We start from the raw sequence: 26,876 nt of genomic DNA on the forward strand, positions 1-26,876 counted from the left end.
TTGGAATGTCAAAGGATGAGGTAGGGAACCTGATAGAAGTCCAGAAGATTGTGACAGGCTTGGATAGAAGTGGATAGTCAGAGTTTGTTTCCTGGGGTCAAAGGGTCAATTACTCAGGGGCATGGGTTGAAAGTGAGAGAGGGAAAGTTTAAAAGAGATGTAAGGGGCAAGTTTTTCACACAGAGGGTGGTGAATGCTTTGAATGCACTGCCAGAGAGGTCATGGAAGCAGATTCTATAACAATTTTCAAGAGGCATCTGGATAGATATATAAATAGGCAGGGAATTGAGGGATATGGACCACATAGAGGCAAGAAAATATTAGATTCGATCAATCAGACCACAATCAGTAAGGATAGGCAACAAACACCTCCTCCACAATCATCCTCAACACCAATGCCCCACAACGCTGTGTCCTCATCCCCTTACTACACTCCTTATACACATATAACTGTATTCCCCTCCAACTCAATTTTCAAGTTTGCTGAAGACATCACCATAGTGGGTCACATCTCAAACAATGAAGAGACAGAGTACAGGAATGAGATAGAGAATCTGGTGAACTGGTGTGATGACAATAATCTCTCCCTCAATGTCAACAAAATGAGGGAGATAATCATCAACTTCAGGAAGCATAGTGGAAATTGTCGAGAGCTTCAAATTTTTAGGTCAAGTTTTCAAATCACCGACAACCTGTCCTGATTCCCTCCATGCCAACATTAGTCTTCTGAGAAAATAAAGGCATTGGTTGGCTCTTAAGAAAGCCCACCAATGCCTGTACTTTCTCAGAAGACTAAGGAAATTTGGATGTCAGCTATGACTCTCACCAACTTGTGCACCATAGAAAGCATTCTTTCTGGGTGTATCACAGCTTGGTAAGGCTCCTGCTCTGTCCAAGACCCCAAGAAACTACAAAAGGTTGTGAACGTAGCCTAATCCATCACACAAACCAGCCTTCCAACCATTGACTCTGTCTACAAACCCCACTGACTCGGAAAAGCAACCAGCATAATTAAGGACTCCGGACACCCTGGACGTACTCTCCTCACCTTGGGAAAAAGATACGAAAGTCTGAGATCAAGTACCAACTGATTCAAGAACAGCTTCTTCTCTGTTGCCATCATACATTTGAATGGACCTAACTTGCGCTAAATTAATCCTTCTCTACATCCTAGCTATGACTGTAACATACATTCTGCACTGTCTTTTTTCCTTCTCTATGAACAGTATGCTTTGTCTGCCTAGTACACAAGAAATGATACTTTTCACTATATGTTAATACAAGTGACAATAATAAATCAAATCAATTCTGTGTTGGCACAGACTTGGTGGGCCAAAGGGTCTGTCCCGTGCCGTACTGATCTTTGTTCTTTGAATGAAACACGAGAGGTGAAACTAAGCTGTCCAGGCACAGAACTCCAGGGGTGCGACAACTGAACCTCCTCCCCTCGAACGAGCTGCCAGTTGAGGAGGCGACGAGAACCAGGAGGAGGTGAGAGGGGGGAGGAAAAGGGTGAAAAGTTTACCCTGGTTCACAATCAAACACATGTAAACGCATCCTTTGAAGCTGGCACAGGTTGGCAGAGATCTGCTCAGCAGCAGCAACAGACCAGAGCTATCAATACCGACCACTCAACAACACAGTGCCAAGTTAGAATGACTGACCTCACCAGAACAGCCAAGATAAGAGGAGCTACCAAGATTGCAAGTCCTAAGCATGACGAGCACTTACAAAATCCTTTCATCTTACATGTTGAATTGCTTACTATCTATACACTGGATAAAACAAAGTGTTCTTAAGCTCCATACCCTCAACTGGAAGCCTGCCTCCCCTCACTACCTCACATTTGAAAGCCATCTGGAATAGGAGGCTGCCAATTTCTAATCTGCTTAAAACCCGATTTAGTCCAAGTTAATTATTCAGCAGCTTGTCATTGTTTATTAATAATGTACCTCTAATGTACCTTTAATAGCCACAACCTGAATAAGGCCAGGGTTTTGAAACATACTCCTCTTATAGGGGTGTTGTCAGTAAAGAACGCTCTTCCTTAACACAGCAGATAAAGCTCTTCATCGACTTAGTCACTGAAAATAAGAGGTTTTATTAAAACAGATGTTGCATAAGGAGCACTGACACATACCGATAGAACAGAATCATAGAATCCCTACAGTGCAGAAGGAAGCCATTTGGCCCATTGAATCTGCTCCGACAACAATCCCACCCAGGCCCTATTCTCGCAACATCACATATTTACTCTACTAATCCCCCTGACACTAGGGTCAATTTTAGCATGGTCAATCAACCTAACCCACACATCTTTGGACTGTGGGGGCAAACCGGTACACTCGGAGAAAACCCACACAGACAAGGGGAGAACACGCAAAGATGTGCCGGTTAGGTTGCTTTGATCCACACAGGCACCGGAATGTGGCAACTAAGTTAAAGTTTATTTCTTCGTCACAAGTAAGGCTTACATTAACACTGCAGTGAAGTTACTGTGAAATTCTCCTAGTCGCCACAGTCTGGCACCTGTTCGGGCCAACGCACCTCACCAGCACATTTTTCAGATTGTAGCAGGAAACCCACACAGACACAGGGAGAATGTGCAAACTCCACACAGACAGCGATCCGAGCTGGAAATCGAACCTGGATCCCTGTCGCTGTGAAGCAGCACCACTAACCACTGTGCTACAGTGCTAATTAGGGGAGCTTCACAGTAACTTAACTGCAGTGTTAATGTAAGCCTTACTTGTGATTAAAAATAAACCTCAAAGCTCAACACAGACAATTACCCAGGCCAGGCTTTGAACCCAGGTTGCTGGTGCTATGAAGCAGCAGTGCTAACCACTGTGCCACCATGCTGCTTTTGTAAAAATTGGAGCTTAAATCCAGTGCTCCTTAGACCGCATGGCCACACTACCACATTACAGACTAATAACTGATCCACCATGCAAACCAACCTTCCATCCATTGACTCTATCTATACTTCCTGCTGCCTCAGCAAAGCAGCCACCATAATTAAGGACTCCACGCATCCCGGACACTTTCTCTTCCACCTTCTTCCATAGTGAAAAAGATACAAAAGTCTGAGGTCATGTACCAACCGACTCAAGAACAGCTTCTTCCCTGCTGCTATCAGACTTTTGAATGAACCTACCTTGCATTGTTGATCTTTCTCTACACCCTAGCTATGACTGTAACACTACATTCTTCACTCCTTCTCTGTGAACGGTATGCTTTGTCTGTATAGCATGCAAGAAACAATACTTTTCGCTGTTATGTTAATACATGTGACAATAATCAAATTAAATCAAATCAATTTTCTTATCACCTTTCTTGCCTGTGTTAATTTTTCTCTCCCAACATTTGGTGCACCACATTAGGAGTTTGGTAGTGATCCAGAACATGATCCGTGGCGGACATTGTTCTCCTTAACTCAGGAGGATTGAACCCAGTTGAAATGGCTCTACATGTAGCCTGTTAAGATTAGTTCACTCAGCACAAACTTGGCTTCACACCTCTGGCCCGATTTGATCAACGTGGCTCAACAACACCCTCGATAATCTCATTTAACCAATACTGAGGCAGCTGGATTGGTCAAATTCAGAACAGCAATTCTGTCTTCTTTGATCCACAACAGATGACCCACACCTCTCTGCTTCATTGTCCAGTCTACTGGTAATCCCCTTCCCCCATCTTCTCCTAAGTGTCATGAATGTACAACTTTCTATTCCTTCATTCAAATCATCGACAGTTAAAAGTCTGAGGCCTGGGTACAGATTCCCAAGAACACCATTCCTCCAATCCGATAACATTGCCACATTCTGTTCCCTCTCTCCCAAGCTGAAGAATCCAGCCTCAGACACCATAAAGTAGCCTTCCTGTCTAGAATATGTCAACAACAAGTCTTCATTAACAACTCACAACCATGTACATATTTACAATGGAATTTAAAGGTGTGGAGCTGACCCCACTCTAAGCCTCAAAACAATTGTGACTATCTACCAGACTGACCCTCAGTCCAAGTGGAGAGGGTCACCACGAAGATCACAAATAGCGACACAGAAATCAAGTTTCTACAAAGATGCAAGAAAGCAGACAAGATACCGAAAGGACTACAGATCATGAACCCACTCAGGTCAAGCTATAACACAGACTACGCTGAGAGACTTTGCCGTCACACCTCTCTCACCCACCTCTTACACCAGCTCTACAGCAAACACCATATCCTGAAAACCAAGATAGAGTCCATATCCTCAACTTGCACTCGAGACGCAGACCAGCTGCAAAACACTGCCAAGCAGACGAGACAAAGGAACTACACCATCTACAAGGAGTGTTCTCTTCCTGTTGGGGAACACTTCAGCAGTCACGGACATTCAGCCCCTGATCTTTGGGTAAGCGTTCTCCAAGGCGGCCTTCACGACACACAACGCACTGAGCAGAAACTGAAAGCCAAGTTCCGCACACATGAGGACGGCCTCAACCGGGATCTTGGGTTCAAGTCACACCATCTGTAACACCCACAACTTGCCTGGGCTTGCAAAATCTCACTAACTGTCCTGTCTGGAGACAATACACATCTCTTTAACCTCTGTTTAACCCTCTCTCCATTCACATTGTCTGTACCTGTAAAGACTTGATTACTTGTAAAGACTCGCATTCCAACCATTATCTTGTAAATTGAGTTTGTGTCTTTATATGTCCTGTTTGTGAACACGACTCCCACTCACCTGATGAAGGAGTAGTGCTCTGAAAGCTTGTAGCTTGTGCTACCAAATAAACTTGTTGGACTTTAACCTGGTGTTGTGAGACTTTTTACTATCTCATTCAGTACCATGTAGAAGGAGGCCATTCATCCCATTGGGTTTGCAGCCATTCTCCAAAAGAGCATCTTACCCAGGCCCTTCATTTCGCCCTATCCCCAAAACCTTGTGCATTTACTATGGCTAATCCACAAAGCCTGCACACCTCTGGACACTAAAGGGCAAGTTTTCATGACTAATCCACCAAATCTACACACTCTAACCTCAGCGTGGGTTAGGTGGATTAATCATGAAAACACTAAGGGGCAATTTAGAATGGCCAATCCACCTAACCCACGCATCTTTGTATACTAAGAGGCAATTTAGCATGGCCAATCCACGTAACCCACATATCTCTGGTTTTCATGGCTAATCCACCAAATCTACACACTCTTGGACACTAAGGGGCAATTTAGCATGGCCAATTTACCTAACCTGCATATCTTTGTATACTAAGGGGCAATTTAGAATGGCCAATCCACCTAACTTGCATATCTTTGTATACTAAGAGGCAATTTAGCTTGACCAATCCACCTAACCCACACATCTTTGTATACTAAGAGGCAATTTAGCATGGCCAATCCACGTAACCCACATATCTCTGGTTTTCATGGCTAATCCACCAAATCTACACACTCTTGGACACTAAGGGGCAATTTAGCATGGCCAATTTACCTAACCTGCATATCTTTGTATACTAAGGGGCAATTTAGAATGGCCAATCCACCTAACTTGCATATCTTTGTATACTAAGAGGCAATTTAGCTTGACCAATCCACCTAACCCACACATCTTTGGACACTGCGGGGCAATTTCACATGGCCAATCCATCTAACCTATATATCTTGAGAAACTTAGGGGCAAATTAGCGTGACCAATCCTGTGAGGAAACCGGATCACCCGAAGGAAACACACGCAGTCACCCAAGGCTGGAATTGAACCTGGATCCTTGGTTGTGAGGCAGCTGTGTTAACCTCTGTGCCACCACAATGTGAAAAGTCTGACAACACCAGGTTTTAGTCCAACCTATTTATTTGATAATATACTCACAAGCTTTCGGGGTTAGCCCCTTCGTCAGGTGAATGGAGAGTTCTGGCCTCAGACAGAGCATATAAAGCACAGACAGTTTAGAGATTACTGATTAGAATGCGAATCCTTACACCTAACCTGCTGTTCAAGACCTGAAGTGGCTGATAATGTGAGTGGAAGGAGCACTGATCACAGTTTAAAGAGATGTGTATTGTCTCCAGACAGTACAGTAAGTGAGGTTTTGCAAACCCAGGCAAGTCACGGGGGTTACATCGTATCGGGCAATGGAACTCTGTGTGAGAACCTCTCCGGCTACGTCGAGGGCATCCTGAAACCCATTGTACAAAGAGCCCCCAGCTTTTGTCGCGACACTACGGACTTCCTACTGAAACTCAGCACACACGGAGCAGTTGAACCAGGGACACTCCTCGTCACAATGGATGTCTCAGCGCTCTACACCAACATCCCCCACGACGATGGCATTGCTGCGACTGCCTCAGTACTCAATACAGACAACTGCCAGTTTCCAGATGCAATTTTACAACTCATCCGTTTTATCCTGGACCACAATGTCTTCACCTTCAACAACCAGTTTTTCATCCAGACACATGGAACAGCCATGGGGACCAAATTTGCACCTCAATATGCCAACATCTTCATGCACAGGTTCGAACAAGACTTCTTCACTGCACAGAATCTTCAACCGATGCTGTACACTAGATACATCGATGACATTTTCTTCCTTTGGCCTCATGGTGAACAATCACTGAAACAACTATATGATGATATCAACAAATTCCACCCCACCATCAGACTCACCATGGACTATTCCCCAGAATCAGTTGCATTCTTGGGCACACGCATCTCCATTAAGGACGGTCACCTCAGCACCTCACTGTACCGCAAGCCCACAGACAATCTCACAATGCTCCACTTCTCCAGTTTCCACCCTAAACATGTTAAAGAAGCCATTCCCTATGGACAAGCCCTCCGTATACACAGGATTTGCTCAGATGAGGAGGATCGTGACAGACACCTCCAGACCCTGAAAGATGCCCTCATAAGAACAGGATATGGTGCTCGACTCATAGATCGGCAGTTCCGATGCGCCACAGCAAAAAACCGCACCGATCTCCTCAGAAGGCAAACACGGGACACAGTGGACAGAGTACCCTTCGTCGTCCAGTACTTCCCCGGAGCGGAGAAGCTACGACATCTTCTCCGGAGTCTTCAACATATCATTGATGAAGACGAACATCTCGCCAGGGCTATCCCCACACCCCCACTTCTTGCTTTCAGACAACCACACAACCTCAAACAGACCATTGTTCGCAGCAAACTACCCAGCCTTCAGGAGAACAGTGACCACAATACCACACAACCCTGCCACAGCAACCTCTGCAAGACATGCCAGATCATCGACATGGATACCATCATCACACGTGAGAATACCATCCACCAGGTACATGGTAAATACTCTTGCAACTCGGCCAACATTGTCTACCTGATACGTTGCAAGAAAGGATGTCCCGAAGCATGGTACATTGGGGAGACCATGCAGACGCTACGACAACGGATGAATGAACATCGCTCGACAGTCACCAGGCAAGACTGTTCCCTTCCTGTTGGCGAACACTTCAGTGGTCACGGGCATTCAGCCTCTGACCTGCGGGTAAGCATTCTCCAAGGCGGCCTTCACGACACACGACAGCGCAGAGTCGCTGAACAGAGACTGATAGCCAAGTTCCGCACACATGAGGACGGTCTCAACAGGGATCTTGGGTTCATGTCGCACTATCTGTAACCCCCATGACTTGCCTGGGTTTGCAAAACCTCACTTACTGTACTGTCTGGAGACAATACACATCTCTTTAAACTGTGATCAGTGCTCCTTCCACTCACATTATCAGCCACTTCAGGTCTTGAACAGCAGGTTAGGTGTAAGGATTTGCATTCTAATCAGTAATCTCTAAACTGTCTGTGCTTTATATGCTCTGTCTGAGGCCAGAACTCTCCATTCACCTGACGAAGGGGCTAACCCCGAAAGCTTGTGAGTTTATTATCAAATAAATAGGTTGGACTAAAACCTGGTGTTGTCAGACTTTTCACTCTGTTTACGCCAGTCCAACGCCGGCACACCCACACCATGACCACCACAATGTCCCAGGGCCACAAGGCCTCTGTAATTTCGGCGTCCCACTTGTCAAATGGAGATTGCACTGTAGCAGTATGGCTACAGGAAGCAAGACAATTCCCAACATTTCGAATCAATGATCCGTCATTCAGCTCTCTGCATGGACAAACACCACAAATCAGTCAAGCAACATTTAATTAAACCCCGAGGCTGGCACTATTTGGAATATAAAAGAACTCAGAAAGCAAATTTTTGAAAAAAAAAGTCTCCGGACAACATTTGCAGTGGCTGTCATTGCATCGCTCTGCCTAGTAGCGCATGTATCTACCGCGCACCAGGTGCTTGGCTTTGTGACATCAATTTATTTCTTGCTAGAAGCACATTTATATGCTGCTTGCTTAAGGAGACTTGTTCTCCCATAAAATAGGCAACTAATTTCCAGCTGCTCCAGGGAAGAATAAATCTACTGACAGGTCAAGCATCCAGGTGGAAAATTGAGCCAAGCAACGTCATTGTATCAAAGGCAAGCTGGCATTGTAACAGGTTATCGCTTCACATTATTGTTTTTCTCTTATTTTCGGAATATATGTGATTTTCTATTTTGTAAATAATTTTTGCAGATTAAAAAAATGGACTTGGATGAGTTTGACCCAAGAGCTTGACTGATAGAATCCGACAGTGCAGACGGAGGCCATTCGGCCCATCGAGCCTGCACCGACAATTATCCCACCCAGACCGTTATCTCCATAACCCCCACCCAGCCAATCTCCCGGTACTAAGGGGCAAATTTAGCTTGGCCAATCAACCTAACTCACACATCTTTGGACTCTAATGAAAGGAATTAAGAAGTAGGAAGAGTGCAGAAGGAGGCATTAGGCCCATCGAGTCTGCACCAACTCTCTAACAGAGTATCTTACCCCTCCCCATGTATATATCATGGTTAATCCCCTAATCTATACATCTTGTGACACTAAAGGATCATTTATCATGGCCAATCCACCTAACCTGCACATCTCTAGACAGTGGGAGGAAACAGGAGCATCCAGATGAAACCAATGCTGACACGGGGAGAATGTCCGCACAGACAGTCACTCAAGGCCTGAATCAAACCTGGGTCCCAGGCACTGTGAGGCAGCAATGCTAACCACTGTGCCACTGTGCTATTGTTTGGGGAGGACCAGTTATATTTTAAAGTTTGAAGGCATTCTAGCATCTCTGGTCTAACGGGAGCTCCTCAGGGTGCTCCTATTCCACTTGCCAGCGCTGGGTCACACCAGAGAACAACAGCAACTCTAAGCACTTGACAGCTTTCAGTTCTGTGAGGGCCATGAAAGGGGGCAGTCCATCAAATTTGGGCAGAGCTCAGTCTAGACAGGCATAGATCACTTCAGTAATTCTGAATCCGACTAGCAGTCGGGGAAATATGGTGATCCGTAATTCGGAGGACATGGGTGTCACTGGCTGGCCAGCATTTATTGCCCATCCATAGTTGCCCAAGGGCAGTTGAGAGTCAACCACATTGCTTTGACTCTGGAGTCACGTGTAGCCCAGACCAGGTAAGGATGGCAGATTTCCTTCTCTAAAGGGCATTAGTGAACCAGATGGATTTTTCCAACAATCAATTCATGGTCATCAGTAGATTCTTAATTTCAGATTTTTTTATTGATTCAAATTCCATTGTCTGCCATGGCCGGATTCGAACCTGGGTCTCCAGAACATTAGCTGAGTTTCTGGATTAATAATTCAGCATTAACACATCAGAGAACCCTACAGTGCAGAAAGAGGCCCTTCGGCCCATCAAGTCTGTGCCACAGCCCCACCCAGGCCCTACCCCCATATATTATACTCACTAATCCCTCTAACCTACGCATCCCTAGACACTAAGGGGCAATTTCATAGTATGGCCAATCAACTTAACCCGCACATCTTTGGACTGTGGGAGGAAACCGGAGCACCCGGAGAGAACCCACGCAGATACAAGGAAAACATGCAAACTCCACACAGACAGTGACCCGAGCCAGGAATCGAACCCAGGACCCTGGAGCTGTGAAGCAGCAGTGCTAACCACTGCGCTACCGTGCTGCCCATACCACGAAGCATTTTTCTTAATCAACAAGATCAAAGCATTACCTTATTTTGTAAGTGGCTCCAAATCCTTCATTTGTTGTTGGCGTGAAGGGTTAAGCTCTGTTGCAATTGTGTACTGGTGTCATCAGTCAAAAGATATCCGTGCTTTGTCTACTGACACCATGGAGGATTAAGTGTTGTGAATGACACTTTGTCCAGAATATCACTTGACTAATAATGTCTCAGCTCTTGGCTGCCACATTAGATGTTAAAGTGACCTTGGGACAATACTCAACATTATTTAATGAACATGTGAGATTTAGTTCGATTTCATTGTGATTTATATTCATTTCTCTGATATTCCTTTGTAACGATAAATGAGCTGAATTGAGAAGCCTGCATTAGCAATGGTGTTGTCAAGATTCAAGTTGATGGTCACGTATTTGTTTGGATGCATGCCAATGTGGTAAGGTGGCACAGTGGTCAGCACTGCTGCCTCACAGTGCCAGGGACCTAGGTTCAACTCCTAGCTTGGGTCACTCTCTGTGCGGAGTTTGCACGTTCTTATGAAGAGAGATTGAATAGATTGGGCCTGTACTCGTTAGAATTTAGAAGGCTGAGGGGGGATCTTATAGAGACTTACAAAATAATGAAGGGGCTAGATAGGGTAGAGGTAGAGAGATTCTTCCAGCTCAGAAAGGATAACAGAACTAGGGGGCACAACCTCAAAATAAGTTGTGGGGGGGAAGTTTAGAATGGAGTTGAGGAGGAACTTCTTCACTCAAAGGGTGGTGAATCTCTGGAATTTTCTGCCCATTGAAGTGGTGGAGGCTACCTCGTTGAATATATTTAAGTCACGGGTAGATAGGTTTCTGATAGACAAGGGAATTAAGAGTTATGGGGAGAGAGCGGGAAAGTGGAACTGATCCACTTCAGATCAGCCATGATCTTATTGAATGGCGGGGCAGGCTTGAAGGGCTAGATGGCCTACTCCTGCTCCTATTTCTTATGTTCTTATGTTCTTCCAGTGCTTGTGTGGGTTTCCTCCAAGTGCTCCGGTTTCCTCCCATTGCCCAAAGATTTGCAGGTTAAATGGATTGGCCATACTCAATTGCGTCCTAGTGTCAGGGGGGCAAGCTAGGGTAAATAGGGTTATGGGAATAGGGCCTGGGCGGATTGTGGTCGGTGCAGATTTGATGGGCCAAATAGTGTCCTTCTGCACTGTAGGGTTTCTATGATTCAATGCAAAAGGTTCAATGTCCAACACTTCCGTTCTTCACACCCCATCTATTGCATCGCTAATGCTGTTGTTTGCCTCCTCTTTCGAGGCTCCCATTCCCTATCAATATGTAGCTTTATCTGTGCTTAATAATGCGATTATTCTAACAGTTTCCATCCTTGAAGTGGGTGGCAAGAGTTCTGAAGATTCCCAGGTCAGCCTGCCCTCATTACACATTCTTGGCTGACAACCCAGAAATCCAGTAGGACTAAAACACCTAAACTCCCCGGGAAACATTGCTTGATTCACAGCTCTCTGATCTCCTCTGTCAACTGCACAATGTTTATTCACACAAGGTAAAGATGTTTCAAGTGCTTGCAATCTTTTTCAAAGAAAGTTGAAAATTATTAATGAAGACTGTTTGGCTTATAAGTTTTATTTACACATCTTATTGTTACTGTAGGATACGTGGGTTCTATACCGTGCATAATGGGTGAATGGGCATGGAGATGCAATAGCTTGGCATGGGGGCATTAGAACATAAGAACATAAGAAATAGGAGCAGGAGTAGGCCATCTGGCCCTTCGAGCCTGCCCCGCCATTCAATAAGATCATGGCTGATCTGTCGTGGCTCAGTTCCACATTCCCGCCCTCTCCCCATAACCCTTAGGGGCCATGGTAGCTAGATGGGGGGCATGGCGTGGTATGGATGGGACATGAAGGGGATATTTTGCACTTAGCTTTTGAAGGGTCCCTCTTGAAGAATGTGGTCCACGAAACCTCTGTGACACCATGTACCACAAGACTTCCAAAAATCTGAACCAACTCTCTGAAAGTTGCAGAAGGCCATCGCTGAAATGGAATCGGCCAGATTGGGAGTGCAGGGTACGTGACCCGAACCAACACGCACCCTTAACAGGCTCTCCTGCAAATCAGAAACCCTGGGAATGGGGCTGGGAATCACAGAATTAGCTGCCATTTCTACCACTCCACAGAGTATTCAGGGTGGTGCTGAGAGAATGGTACAAACTTGGCTCATTGGCTGAGATGTGGCACTATATTGTAATGATATTCGAGGAAGGTTAAGAAACTCATTGGCCAACGAAAAAATTGCTGGAAATCAATGTCACCAATGGCTGGTGAACAATTATTTATTGCCATGTGTAGAGAACAAAGTGACTGCTATATTTAACTATCTTGCAACAGGCTCTGCCTTTCAAGGTAACGTATCGATTGTGAATTGTGTTGAGATATTGTAAAGAAACTTCATAAAGACAGGTCTTTTATATTTTGTTTCTTCTTAAAATTGTTAATGTGCACCAGTGTAGATTCATAGGTAAGGTTTTTATTTATACATTTGTGGGACATGGCGTCACTGGCTAGCCAGCATTTATTACCCATCCCTAGTTGCCCTTGGAGGGCAGTTGAGAGTCAACCACATTGCTGTGGCTCTGGAATCACATGTAGGCCAGACCAGGCAAGGATGGCAGATTTCCTTCCCTAGAGGGCATTAGTGAACCAGATGGATTTTTCTGACAATCGACAATGGTTTCATGGTCATCAGTAGATTCTTAATTCCAGATATTTCTTGTTGAATTTAAATTCCACCAACTGCTGTGAGCGGGATTCGAACCTGGTTCTCCAGAATACTAGCTGAGTTTCTGGATTAATGGTCTAGCAATAATACCACAAGGCCACTGCCTCCCCAAGCGAATAATGCTCATGTATTAGCCTTCGTACTAAATGCTACTAAACCAGTCAGCTGTGATAAAAAATGTAGCCAACCCTGTCCTCACATCTTCCTGACACCTCCCTGCAGAAGCCAACTGATTAATTGCAGAATCCAGTGCTAATTTATTATTTCCCGGGGGAGACGCACAGTGGCCAATTGTAACATCTCTGCTGTCACCTGAGTTGAGGTCAGCCAACTCAGTGCAAACTGGGATTAAAACTGCATCGCTCATGCTTTACATTATTCAGCACCAAGGGGAAATGCATATGTGGCACTATCCCAACATAAAAGCTTGCTGCCAGCTTTTAAGCCTTACTGAAAATACACAAAGCAATGAACAACCCAGTATCCCACTATGAAAATCGATAACGCAACACTCAATATCATTCACATGATAGCATATCCTGCGTGTTATAATGCTGGAATACCACACTTATTGCAATCATCCGAAATCACGCACGTTACAATCTTTCCTCGGCACACCCTTGTGAAAGTTCATCAATATATTTTAACCCAAACCACCATTTAAATGAATTATCTTGGTTATAAAATAATAAGTGGAGGATAGAACTGAAGGACAGAACCTTCTCTGTTTCTATAAGTTACGGGGAGAAAGCAGGATCAGGCTATTGAGTTGGATAATCCGCCACGATCGTGTTGAATGGCGGAGCAGGCTGGAAGGGCCAAATAGCCTCCTCCTGCTCCTGTCTTTTATGTTTCTGTGAGAGAGAGAGTAAAGCCTACGGCACCAGGGACTGAGTTTGATTCTATCCTCGGGTCACTGACTGTGTGGGGCTTGCACGTCCTCCCTGTGTCTGCGTGGGTTTCTTCCAGGTGCTCCGGTTTCCTCCCGCAGTCCAAAGATGTGCCAATTAGATGGATTGGCAATGCTAAATTGCCCCTTGGTGTCCAAAATTGTGTCAGGTAGGGGGATTAGTGGGGTAAATACGTGGGATTATGAGAATAGAGTGGGGGGGATGGTGGAACTATGTATGATGCTCAGTTGGAGAGTCAGTGCAGACTTGATGGGCCAAATGACCTCCTTCTGCACTGTTGGGGTTCTGGTTTGGGGTTTAAAAGATTTGCAAAAGACAACCCGCTTTTCTCCCTCAACTTCTATTCTGTGATCCCAGTGAGTATGTTACTACGGCTTGCTTTGCTGTATTTCTGCTCCACACCCATCATTGCTTTTCAATAGGGTTTATCACTAAGAAATGAGATCTGATCTGCACCACCTGAGAGGAAAGTTATTTGAACAGCACACAGATGGTACAGCAGTCGGTGAGCTAGGTCTAGTTAGCTCTCCAAGCCATGACGCTCACCTTATTTCACTGCTCTCAGCCACTTATTCAAGCAGATAACCTTGCAACATATTTATGGCTACAACTGATCAATGAACATAGCTTTGTACATGTTTAGAGTCATGGCATCATAGAATCCCTACAGTAGAGAAAGAGGCCATTCAGCCCATCAAGTCTGCACTGAACACTATCCCACCCAGGCCCTATCCCCATAACCCCTCATATTTACCCTAGCTAGATTCCCTGACACTAGGGTGAATTTGGCATGGCCAATCAACCTAACCCGCACAACTTCGAAAAGAAGAAGGATGTATTATCTGGACATGCTATTTTGTTGAAGTGATATTGGAAATCTGATTTTATTGAATGTTTAGCTTATTTATTAGTCTCACATTAACCCTGTAATGAAGTTACTATGAAAATTCCACGCTCCGGTGCCTGTTCAGATACGCTGAGGCAGAATTTAGCATGATCAATGCATCGAACCAGCACGTCTTTCAGACTGTGGGAGGAAACTGGAGCATCTGGAGGAAACCCACGCAGACACGGGGAGAATGTACAGACTCTGCACAGACAGTGACCCAAGCCAGGAATTGAACCAGGGTCCCTGGCGCTGTGAGGCAGCAGTACTAACCACTGTGCCACATTGCAAGGGACAATCAAAAGCAATGAACAACCCAGTATCCCACTATGAGTGGCTTTGAGTGACCAGCTTGGTGCCTTCTTGGTGCATTTTGTGTTAATTCAGGTGACGAATGTCAATGCTGCAATATGAAACCCATCTTTCACAGAATAGCTATTAGAAAATTGAAGCAGGAGTAAACCATTCAGCCCTTTGAGTCTGCTCTTCCATTCATGTGGATCATGGCTGACAATCAAATCCAATATCCCGATCCTGCCATAGAGACAGAGAGGAATACCCAGTGTCAGCAACAAACATTCTTGTCTCAGGTATGGTTTGACCACAGCAGTGGGCAGTGAGTGCCAACTGCACTGCAAGCTGTTCTTGTGATTTCCCAGAGTGAAATTATCCAAGTTGCGATCAGTTTTGGGCCATTGGGTCTGTACCTACAAGTGCTGTAATTTAGCTCTGACGAAGGGTCATCTAGACTCGAAACGTTGGCTCTATTCTCTCCCCACAGATGCTGTCGGACCTGCTGAGATTTTCCAGCATTTTCTGCTTTTGTTTCAGATTTCAGTATCCACATTTTATTTTTGCTTTTATCTTAGCGTTTTAGTCGGAATGGTCCAAATTAATTTCACATCAAGTCCAACACACGTTTGAATGAAACCAGGTACCAAAATGAATAGATGAGTGTGTTAAGTCACACCACCAACCATTGCAAATGGAAGGAATCAAACTTAGTCAGTCGTTGTTAATCAAAATCCATGCGTGAGGACAGAGCACTGGGGCAAACATAGAGAGATGATTTTAAACTAGCCCATCCAGCAGTCTTCCATATAAAGTAATATTGAGCAGGTTACATCTTGTCAGAAATTATCCATTTCTAATGGATGGGTTAATTTCAAATTACCCTTGTGCACTTTATCCTCCAAAAGCACGAAGATTTCTAATGTTCTCCAGTGACTAGCGGAGAGCCATAAAAGTAAGCACACATGAAACTATAAGGCAGTAATGAAGGAACAGTATAACCTTCAGTTGATTATCATTGCTTTATTCAGTTATGAATTCTGAGGCCAAACAGTTTTATTTACAGAGATACTCAGGTTCAAAACAATTGCCACATGTCTCACCTCGCTTTCTGTCACGACGTATGCCAAAATACAAATCATATTTGATTATCCATGTTAAATATTCATAGCACTTCTCCCACACATGTCCCAACCCACTTCATGTTGGAAGGGTAGCATGGTGGTGCCTCACAGCACCAGGGGCCTGGGTTCAATTTGGGTCACTGTCTGTGTGGCGTTTGCACATTCTCCCCGTGTCTACGTAGGTTTCCTCCCACACTCCAAAGATGTGCGGGTTAGGTAGATTGGCCATGATAAATTGCCCCCTGGTGTCAGGGACACTGGGTGGGGGGGAGGTAAATGTTGTCTGAGTCTCTCAATGCTGCAGAGTAAAGGAGACCTGCTTCTTCATAAAGCACCTTTATTTCTTTGATCTGACTCCACACTACAATCTCCACCAAGTAACAGTGCCATCTTTGGTCCCTTTACAACCTGGTTTAACAAAGAGAATGAAGATTGATGGTTATCAGTGAGTAAATGAGGGGCAGGAGGTATTGTTGGAGCACATGGCAGAGTGGAACCTGGGACATCTTTGAGCACACAAAACAGTTCTATTATCCAAGTTGAACTCCAGTACACCCGAGAACAAATGTCAGTGAGTACTGTAGAAACACAGCTATACACAGATGTGTTTCACTGCAGGCCCTGGGGTTGGATTTTATGCCACCTCCTAGGGTAGGGTAGGACTGCGGTGGGGGAGGTTGGGGGGGGGAGAGTGGATTTTTGAGGCCAGAAGGGGAAGTGGGTATGAGTGTGAACAAAATGGTGTCTAATCTTGGAAAGATTCTTAGGTTCACAGAATCATAGAATGCCTACAGGAGGCCATTTGGCCCATCGAGCCTGCACCGACAACAATCTCATCCAGGCCCATATCCCCACGTATTTGCCCTGCTAACCCCGCAGACACTAAGGCTCTATTTAGCATGACTAATCGACCTAACCTGCATATCTTTTGGACTGTGGGAGGAAACCGGGGCACCTGGAGGAAGCATATGCCACACAGGCAGTGACCCCAGGCCGGAACTGAACCTGGGTCCTTGAAGGTGTGAGGCAGCGGTGCTAACCATTCTGTCACATGTGCAAACTCCACACAGACAGCGACCCCAGTTGGGAATCAAATCCGGGTCCCTAGTGCTGGGAGGCATCAGTGCTAACCACTGTGCCACCCTTCCAAGTCAAACGCCATCCTATAAACATACACCCCTTCTTTGACTTGGCACAAAAGCAAGTATACTCATGTCACGTGATGTCGGGTTCTGCAGCTTTTTAACACTTGCAGTGAATTGGTCATTTGGAATGTTGGATTACAACTGAGACTTCCCAATCCTAGAATTTTCAGTACACTTCGAGGGACAGAGTGAGAGAGAGAGCCAGAGGCACTGCTTGGCTGTAGCTTCTAGCTAGCAACCCACACACAACAGGATTTTCAACACCAGGGAGAGGGAAACAATAAACAATGTTTCCTGTCCACATTCCAGTTTCTGAGCCAAACTAAACCCTTGGACTTTGCTGCGGACAACAAAAAACTGTCCCTCAGACATCACCTGACCCGTCAATCATTCACCACCAACAATTCAAAAGGGTCATCAAACCCCCAGGACACTGCATTAGGCCATATTAAAAATACAGATGGCTTCAATTATCCTGCTTCAGCAACAATATAATGATACCAGTTACAGACAGCAGGATGCCAAAACAAAAATGCAAGGGCTACTTGAGAAAATATAGAAACATAGAAGATAGGAGCAGGAGGAGGCCATTCGGCCCTTAGAGCCTGCTCTGCCATTCATCACGATCATGATCGTCCAACTCAATATCCTAATTCTGCTTTCTCCCCATAACCTCTGATCCTCTTTGCCCCAAGTGCTGTATCCAGCCGCCTCTTGTTTTGGCATCAACTACTTCCTGTGGTAATGAATTCCACAGGCTCATCACTCTTTGGGTGAAGAAATGTCTCCTCATTGCCATCCTAAATGGTCTACCCCAAATCCTCAGACTGTGACCTCTGGTTCTGGACTCCCCCAGCATCAGGAACATCCTCCCTGTATCTACTCTGTCTGGTCCTGTCAGAATTTTATAAGTCTCTATGAGATCCTCCCCTCATTCGTCTGAACTCCAGCGAAGACAATCCTAATTTAGTCAATCCCTCCTCGTACACCAGACCTGCCATCCCTGGAATCAGCCTGGTAAACCTTCGCTGCACTCCCTCGAGAGCAAGAACATCCTTCCTCAGAAAAGGAGGCCAAAACTACACACAACAGGCCTCACCAATGCCCTGTATAATTGCAACAACACATGCCTGCAAACGCTGCAGAGAATATGATTAAAATACATTTCTTAAAGGTACAGTGCCATCACAGAAACACCAGTGGTGTTTGTTATGTAAGAGTGGGGGCACCAAGTTTGGGGAGATTTGGTCCACAGATTCAACTGAAATATCAACTTGCCTGTGATGACGCTGGGAATCTTTGACAGGAAGCTCTTCACCGTACGGATCGGCACCCCGCCTGCTTTGTCATCCTGCATCCGCATAATGATGTTTTCAATCTGTCAGGGAAAGAAACAACAGTGTTTATTACTTACTTTTTTCCAGTCATCTTTCTTTCCTGTGCTCATCAAGACAAGAGACATCCTGGCGAACTGTCTCAATGTCTAATCTCCAGAACAAAGCTTGTTATCAAAGAACCAATGATAACATGCGGTGAGGGTCAGCTGACCAGGCAGCCAATGTAACCAATGGTAAAACGATGTGGTGGTCAGCTGACCTGGTGTAAATAGAAAGCAGATGGGGACTGTGGGAAACGTTTAAGTTTAGGTTTATTTATTAATGTCACAAGTAGGCTTACATTAACACTGCAATGAACTTTGCAGAATTACAGAATACTAAGTGCAGAAGAGGTCCTTCAGCCCATCGAGTCTGCACTCACGAGAGGCCCTGACCTGCCCACCCAATCCCACTTGCCAGCACTTGCCCCATAGCCTTGAATGTTATGGCGTGTCAAGTACTCATCCAAGTTACTATGAAAATCCCCTAGTCGACACTCTCTGGCGCCTGTTCGGATACACTGAGGGAGAATTTAGCATGGCCAATGCACCCAACCAGCACGTCTTTCAGACTGTGGGCAGAAACCGGAGCACCTGGATATTGTACAAACTCCACACAGACAGTGACCAAGTCGGAATTGAACCCGGGACCCTGACGCTTGTGAGGCAAGCAGTGCTAACCACTCTGCCACTGTGCCATCCCTGGGTCATTTGTGATTTGGCTTAGTTTGTGAAGTTAGTTAGTTCATTTGCCTGCTGCTGAAGCATCCTTACCGCCAGATGGATGAAGCTCTCTTTTTGCGAAGCAGAATCCCACTTCAGGTAAGGCGCCATTTTCATTTCTGCCACATTGAATAATGTTCAAATTGTGCTTTTTGTGTCGATGCCACTCACAGGCCGGGAGGAGATGGCCCAGACCAATGCCACTTTTAGTCCTTCACAACTGTAGTGATGCCAGCTATGTCTCAGCGGGTAGCACACCTCCTTCTGTATCACCAAGTTCAGGTGTCAAGCCTCAACCCAGCGCTCCAGCACACAACAAACATCAATGCTGACGCCCCAGCGCAGTACTGAGGGAGTGCTGCACTGTCGGAGGTCCTGTCTCTCAGATGAGACATAAACCAAGGCCCTCTCTGCCAACTCAGGTGGATGATGATGTGGAGAAGATCCCATGGCATTCTCTTGAGTGAATGCTTTATGAGTGGCACAGTGGTTAGCATTGCTGCCTCACAGCATCTGGGACCCGGTTCGATTCCCGGCTTGGGTCACTGTCTGTGAGGAGTCTGCACGTTCTCCTTCAGGTGCTCCGGTTCCCTCCCACAATCCAAACGATGTGCTGGTTAGGTGCATTGGCCATGCTAAATTCTCACTCAGTGTACTCGAATAGGCATAGTAACTTCATTGCAGTGTTAATGTAAGCCTACTTGTGACACTAATAAATAAAGAAAAGCAGGGGGAATCAGAGAGTTGCCCTGGGCAACATTTATCCCTCAACCTTTGTCACCATCTGGTCATGGTCACATTGCTGTTTGTGGGATCTTGCTGTGCACAAAGAGACAGATGTGTCCCCCACATTACAACAGTGACTGTACTTTAAGGTATTCCATTGGTTGCAAAATGATTCAAAGCAGCCAGTGGAAAGTGCTATAAAAATGCAAATATTTCTATTATGTGAGCGAGTGCGCATATATGAGCAGAATAAATTGCAGAAGTTATTTCTTTAACAAGATTACTGTATCCACCTTTATTACTATTTAAATTCTCGTTTCAGGAGCAATAATTTAACAGATTATTGATTCTCTAACTCCCAGCCAGAAGGTTTCTATGACTAACCGTGTCTGCTGGGTGTATTTGCAATTAGGTGTATTAGTCTTCAACATGACAAGCCAGCAGAGTAGGGAGAAATTTCCTTCGCCTTGGCAGGATTCGAACCCAGGTGTCAGAGTGAAAGGGAAGCTATCTTATCAACTGAACCACTTAGCCCCGGCCATTGAACTGACACCACCTTGCGGTGAAAATTCCAAATACACACAGCCATTTCAAAACTGCAGTGTTGTAAGGCCACAATAAAACCATAAGACATAGGAACAGGAATAGGCTCTTCAGCCCATCGAGGGTGCTCCACGAGATCATGACTGATCTGATATGCTCCTCAACTCCAACTTTCCTGTCTTACTCCATAACAATTGTGGGTTGATTCAGAGGAATACAACAAGAAGCCACGAGCATTCCAAACTAAATCACAGTGACACTCAGAAAATGGCCCAGAGCAACTCAAAAGGCTTTCGTTTAACCCACAACTGCAGGTGATGCTGACGTTATTGAAACTCTTTGATCTTCAAATCTGTTTCTTTTTAAAGACAGAATTCAAGCGAGCTAGTCCAGTACCAACACTCTTTTTGGTATAGCCCAGTAGCCACAGAGCCAACAAGAATGGACCTTTCCCAATGATCCAATAGCTTTGTCCCATACCCACAGAACCAATGGGAGTGGAGCTAGTCCCGTACCCACAGAACCAATAGGAGTAGAACTCACCTCATATCCGCAGAACCAATGGCAACAGAGCTCTATTGTACCCACAGAACCAACAGGAACAGAGCTTGACTGTACCCACAGAACCAATGGGGACAGAGCTCAACATTACCCACAGAACCAATGGGAACAGGGCTCAACCGTACCACAGAACCAAGGGGGACAGAGCTCAACCATAGCCACAGAACCAATGGGGACAGTGCTCGACCATACCCACAGAACCAATGAGGACAGAGCTCGACCATACCCACAGAACTAATGGGGACAGAGCTCAACCATACCCACAGAACCAATGGGAACAGAGCTTGACCGTGCCCACAGAACCAATGAGAACAGAGCTCGACTTTGTCCACAGAACCAAAGGGAACTGAGCTTGACCATGCCTATAGGTCCAATGGGAACAGAGCTCACTCTGTACCACAGGACCAATGGGGACAGAGCTTGACCGTGCTCACAGGACCAATGAGAACAGAGCTCGACTTTGTCCACAGAACCAAAGGGAACAGAGCTCAACTTTGTCCACAGAACCAAAGGGAACAGAGCTCAACTTTGTCCACAGAACCAAAGGGAACAGAGCTCGACTTTGTCCACAGAACCAAAGGGAACAGAGCTCAACTGTACCCACAGAACCAAAGGGAACTGAGCTTGACCATGCCTATAGGTCCAATGGGAACAGAGCTCACTCCGTACCACAGGACCAATGGGGACAGAGCTTGACCATGCTCACAGGACCAATGGGAATAGCGCTCACTCTATACCACAGAACCAATTGGAATAAAACTCATCCCTCAGAACCAATAAGGGTGGAGCTCCCCCACTATCCATGGAACAAGTGGTTAAAAGGCCAATGGTTTCAGAGGAGCAATTAGATCTTTAAAATGAAGACACTGCCATTGAAATTAGCATTCAATCAGGCCACATCAATCTAGGACACATCACTATTGCTGGAGTGAATCTCAAGGAAAACTTTCCCTGCTGATTGTGGTCTTCAATAAAATGTCAGCTGAAAACATGTTTAGTTTATAGCCAAAGCTGTAATTTAATTGTATTAATCATTTGCAACAGAACTACCGTAAAAGCCATGGGCATCTGTACTTTTTTCACCATTGTCCTGCCAGGGGAAGTGTGTGCCCTGTCCTGGAATACCATACTGGTGACTAACGAGTAGTGGGCAACAGATATATCACTTGGAGTAAATGGGATCAAAGGTTATGGGGAAAAAGCAGGATTAGGCTATTGAGTTGGATGATCAGCCGTGATCATAATGAATGGCGGAGCAGGTTCGAAGGGCCAGGTGGCCTCCTCCTGCTCCTATTTTCTATGTCTATTTCTATGAATTTCTAGTTAACATTATAGTATGGATATTTGTTCACAGTTAACACACTGGAATTGCCTTTATTTACCTTCTGCTAAATTCCAGTGCCAATCTACTGATGAGATGTGTAATAATACAGGGAGGAAGGCCTGTGTCAACATGCACCATAAGAATAAAAATCCCCGGAGCCTTTTGTATCCCCGACTTTTGTTTATGCTTAATTGGAATTTAATGTTAAACAGATGTCACAGGAGGATAGATTTGAAGAGGGTGCCAATTTCAGCGTTCGATTCTTTGACAGAAAATTACTTGCCATAAGAATCAACAGATGTTGCCACAAAAGCAAAGTGTCAGCGCTTCAGTATAAATGGTCAGCACTCAAGCAAATCTACCCTGTTAAACAGCATCCTACTCGCAAAGATTAGTTTAAACACTACTCGTACTGCAAGTGCTCCTGTGCAATCATCGCTTCGAAGAACATTGAGTCTTAACTCTGCGAGGAAACAGGGCAGTGATGTGTGTGTTGGCACTAAACTCCTGAAAGAACAATACTGATTGAGGTGCACTATATACGGATTTGCAGATGCCTTCAATAACGCGAGTGTGAAATTGGCAGATAGATAAGAGACAGAGGATTAGGGTTAACAAGTGTTGCTTGACAGGTGGAAGGGATGTCATGCTAACTAAAACACCCCAGCCCAGGCAAATCATCTAGTAAATCAGATGATTTGATGCACAATTTACACAATCAATAATCATAACGATACAGTGGGCTAGATTAAATTGCGTTCTTCGATATATTTGATAAAGAGGCCAGTAGGTCACATTTTCCTTGGGTTGGGCCAGGGGTAGGAGGGGTGGGGTTCCAGTTTTGGGGCTGAATTAGAAGTTGCCCCCAGAAAGAGGTTGTTGGGTGTAGAGGTGGACAAGACCTAGGGCCTGTTCTGGCACTTTGATGAGTTCACCTTTGTAATTAATTATTAAATGAAAGACAGCATTCCCTCAGTTCTCACCACTCACACTCACTCACCTATCCTTCACCATTCCCTCACTCAACTCAATAGCTCCTCATATCTTCCTATGCCATCCACCTGCTAGGGCCCTTCATACTCCCCATGCTGCCACTCAACCCAATGGCCTTTTATAGCTCCTATGCCAACTAAGCATCAATTCATGCCAACCCATTCCCCTACATCCACTACCCTTTGTCCTTACCCTCTCCATGCCAACTCACCTAGTATCCACCATGGGCAAACCTCATCACCCATGCTGGCATAAAAGAAAGTGTCTTGTGATGGTGTCACAATTTTAATAACATTAACATTTGATTAAAAAAAGAGTCTAGAAATTTGGGTTAGGCTGATTGGGAATGCAAAGCAACAAATGTGCTCCCTGTCCCCACCAAAGCAGGTCGTCTGGCGACCAGATCATTTCGAAATTGTCTCTGCTGTGTTACGTCCTCCTTGTGACCAATGCTTTCTGACTGCCTGTTAAGCTGAGTGCCAGGTATACGTCCCTCAGTGACAGATCTCTCTTTGTAACTTGTCAGAAAGTAAGGGCCAACAAGATCTCATGCCAAGTATGTGCATCTCCTCACGACCATGGCTGGAATTTTACCATCCCGCCTGCCACAGGAATTGGAGCGGGCGAAGGGCAGATCATGGAAAGGTTGGCCTTGGGCAGGATGTTTTGGTTTGGGGGCGAGTGAGGCTGGAAAATCTCATCCAATAAGCGGTGCACTGTTTGTTGATTTGATTTATTATTGCCACTGGTATTAACATATATTGAAAAGCATTCTTTCTTGCGCGCTATACAAAGCATACCATTCATAGAGAAGGAAAGGAGAGAGTGCAGAATGTAGTGTTCCAGTCATAGCTAGAGTGAGAGAAAGATCAACTTAATGCAAGGTAGGTCCATTCAAAAGTTTGACAGGAGCAGGGAAGAAGCTGTTCTTGAGTTGGTTGATGTGTGACCTTAGACTTTTGTATCTATTGTATCTCGGGGTCCTTGTGCATGAGTCGCAAAAACCCAGCTTGCAGGTGCAGCAGGTGGTCAGGAAGGCGAATGGGATGCTGGCCTTCATAGCGAGGGGGATTGAATATAAAAGTAGGGAGGTCTTGCTGCAGCTGTATAGGGCATTGGTGAGGCCGCAGCTGGAGTACTGTGTGCAGTTTTGGGCGCCGCACTTACGCAAGGATATTTTGGCCCTGGAGGGAGTGCAGAGGATGTTTACTAGGCTGATACCGGAGTTGAGGGGATTGAGCTATGAGGAGAGGCTGAATAAACTAGGCTTGTACTCGTTAGAGTTTAGAAGAATGAGGGGAGATCTCATTGAGACGTATAAGATGATGAATGGGATGGATAGGATAGAGGTGGAGAGACTCTTCCCGCTCAAAAAAGACAGTAGGACTAGGGGGCACAGCCTCAAGATAAAGGGGAGGCGGTTTAGAACGGAGTTGAGGAGGAACTTCTTCACTCAAAGGGTGGTGAATCTCTGGAATTCTCTGCCCGTTGAAGTGGTGGAGGCTGCCTCGCTAAATATTTTTAAGAAGCGGGTTGATGGGTTCTTGATAAGAGAGGGGATTAAGGGTTATGGGGAGAGGGCGGGAAAGTGGAACTGAGCCACGACAGATCAGCCATGATCTTATTGAATGGCGGGGCAGGCTCGAAGGGCTAGATGGCCTACTCCTGCTCCTATTTCCTATTTCTTATTTCCCAATGGAAGAAGGTGGAAGAGAGAATGTCTGGGATGTGTGGGGACCATAATTATGCTGGCTGTTTTTCCGAGGCAGCGGGAAGTGTAGACAGATTTTACCATTTTGATTCTAAGTGCTGAATGTGGGCGTGATTCGGATCTGACTTGGAAACCTGCTCTCAGGCGCCCCCATACGCACTCAGCCTGAGAAAAAAGGACGCAAATCTGAATCGTGGTGTGGGCAGGGCTTATCCCACCCAAAATGCTCTGATTGGAGCTCTGAACTGCGCGTGCACAGTGAGAAAAAACAAATTGAAAAACGCTCCCCTGCCACAAAAAGCGGATAAAGTGGCCCTGAAGCGATGGCCCCCACAGACATCGCCCCCATCCCCACAACAGAACTATCCCCCTTACCCACTCACTCCACCATTACTCAGGCCAATCATGACCCCCTGACCCCTTTCCCCCCCACCAATCACCTGCAGAGTGGCAGTGAACCCCCCCCCTGCCCCCCTCCCGCCAAAGAACGATTGGGCCTCTCTCCTACTTCCCCCCCCACCGACCCACCCCCCAAAAATAAATACATCTGGCCCTACTCCTCTCCACCAAAGAATGATGGGGCCTCCCTCCTCCTCCCCCCTCCCCAACGAGAGAATAATCAGGCCTCTCTCCTCGCCCCCACCCATGTCCCACCAGAAAATGATCTGGCCTCCCTCCTTCCCAGAGATTCCCTTCTAACCCCTCCCAACCAGAGAACGACCAGGCTCTCACCCCTGCTAGCCGCCCCCACCTCACTAGAGAATGATCTGCCTGCCTCCGCCCCAACCCCTCCCCCCCGATCTGAGTCAGAGAACCACTGAAAGCTCTGAACTTACCTCTTCAGAAGCTGAACCTTTGCCGAGCATGTCTGTTTCGTGCTGAATTTGGACGGGCGAACATGATGGTAAAGGGGGAAATGCCGGTAAATTTGGGTGTCCAACTCATTAAGTCAACTTAAATGCATATAAATGCATTTGAATTGACGTTGCACCCGTTTCAGGCACGATATCGATTGCTGTCAGTTTTGGGCCTTGGCAAAGTGGGAATCTGCGTGGACGCAGGCGCAGATCGCACGATTCACCTCACGCCCGATTTTACCAAATTCTCACGCCCAAAAACGGCCACGTCACCAGGATAAAATCGGGCCCAACGTCAATGGATGGGAGGCTGGTTTGCGTGATGGATCGGGCTACATTCACAAACTTTTGTTGTTTATCAAACAAAGTGACAAATATCTGATACATGGGGTGTGATCTTACCACCCTACCCGTTCATTGCCACGTTCCCGCTGCAGCGAGGTCGGAGAATTTGGTGGCCTGCCAAAACCCCACTCGCTGCGGTGGGATGGGGAAAATGGAATGGCGGTACGGTTCTGGCTACGGTCTTTGTAGCAACACCAAAGCTAGCTTGGGAGTGTCGTAACTAACTGTCATCTCAGAGCTTCTTCCTCAAACATATCTGGAAATGTCACACTTTGAAATAAAGCATTTCACTTAGCTCTTTGTTCCAAATTCTTCCTCTGGGAAAAAAGAATGGTCAAGAAGTCACAATACATGACAGTGATGAATGAAAATACTTATTGCAAAGTAGACGTATCTTGCTTGATCTAATTATAGTGGAAAAATTGCAGTCTCAGAACAGCTAAGAAAATCCAGCAACCTGTGGTTATGGGTTGGCCAATCTGCCCCCTGGGTCCACTGTGATAGACACAG

General features: G+C 45.7%; 1 protein-coding gene across 1 annotated transcript in view; it reads right to left on the reverse strand.

Moving 5' to 3' along the window:
• LOC145352298 (regulator of G-protein signaling 6-like) overlaps positions 1–26,876 on the reverse strand; it is a 444,005-nt gene that overhangs the window by 90,520 nt on the left and 326,609 nt on the right. Inside the window, exon 3 of the mRNA XM_080202050.1 lies at positions 18,487–18,586. Coding sequence (XP_080058176.1) covers positions 18,487–18,586 — 100 coding nt within the window. The remainder of the gene's footprint in view (positions 1–18,486; positions 18,587–26,876) is intronic.

This window comes from Carcharhinus amblyrhynchos, chromosome 14 (assembly GCF_965287045.1).
Source record: "Carcharhinus amblyrhynchos chromosome 14, sCarAmb.v2.hapA, whole genome shotgun sequence".
NCBI lineage: Eukaryota > Metazoa > Chordata > Chondrichthyes > Carcharhiniformes > Carcharhinidae > Carcharhinus > Carcharhinus amblyrhynchos.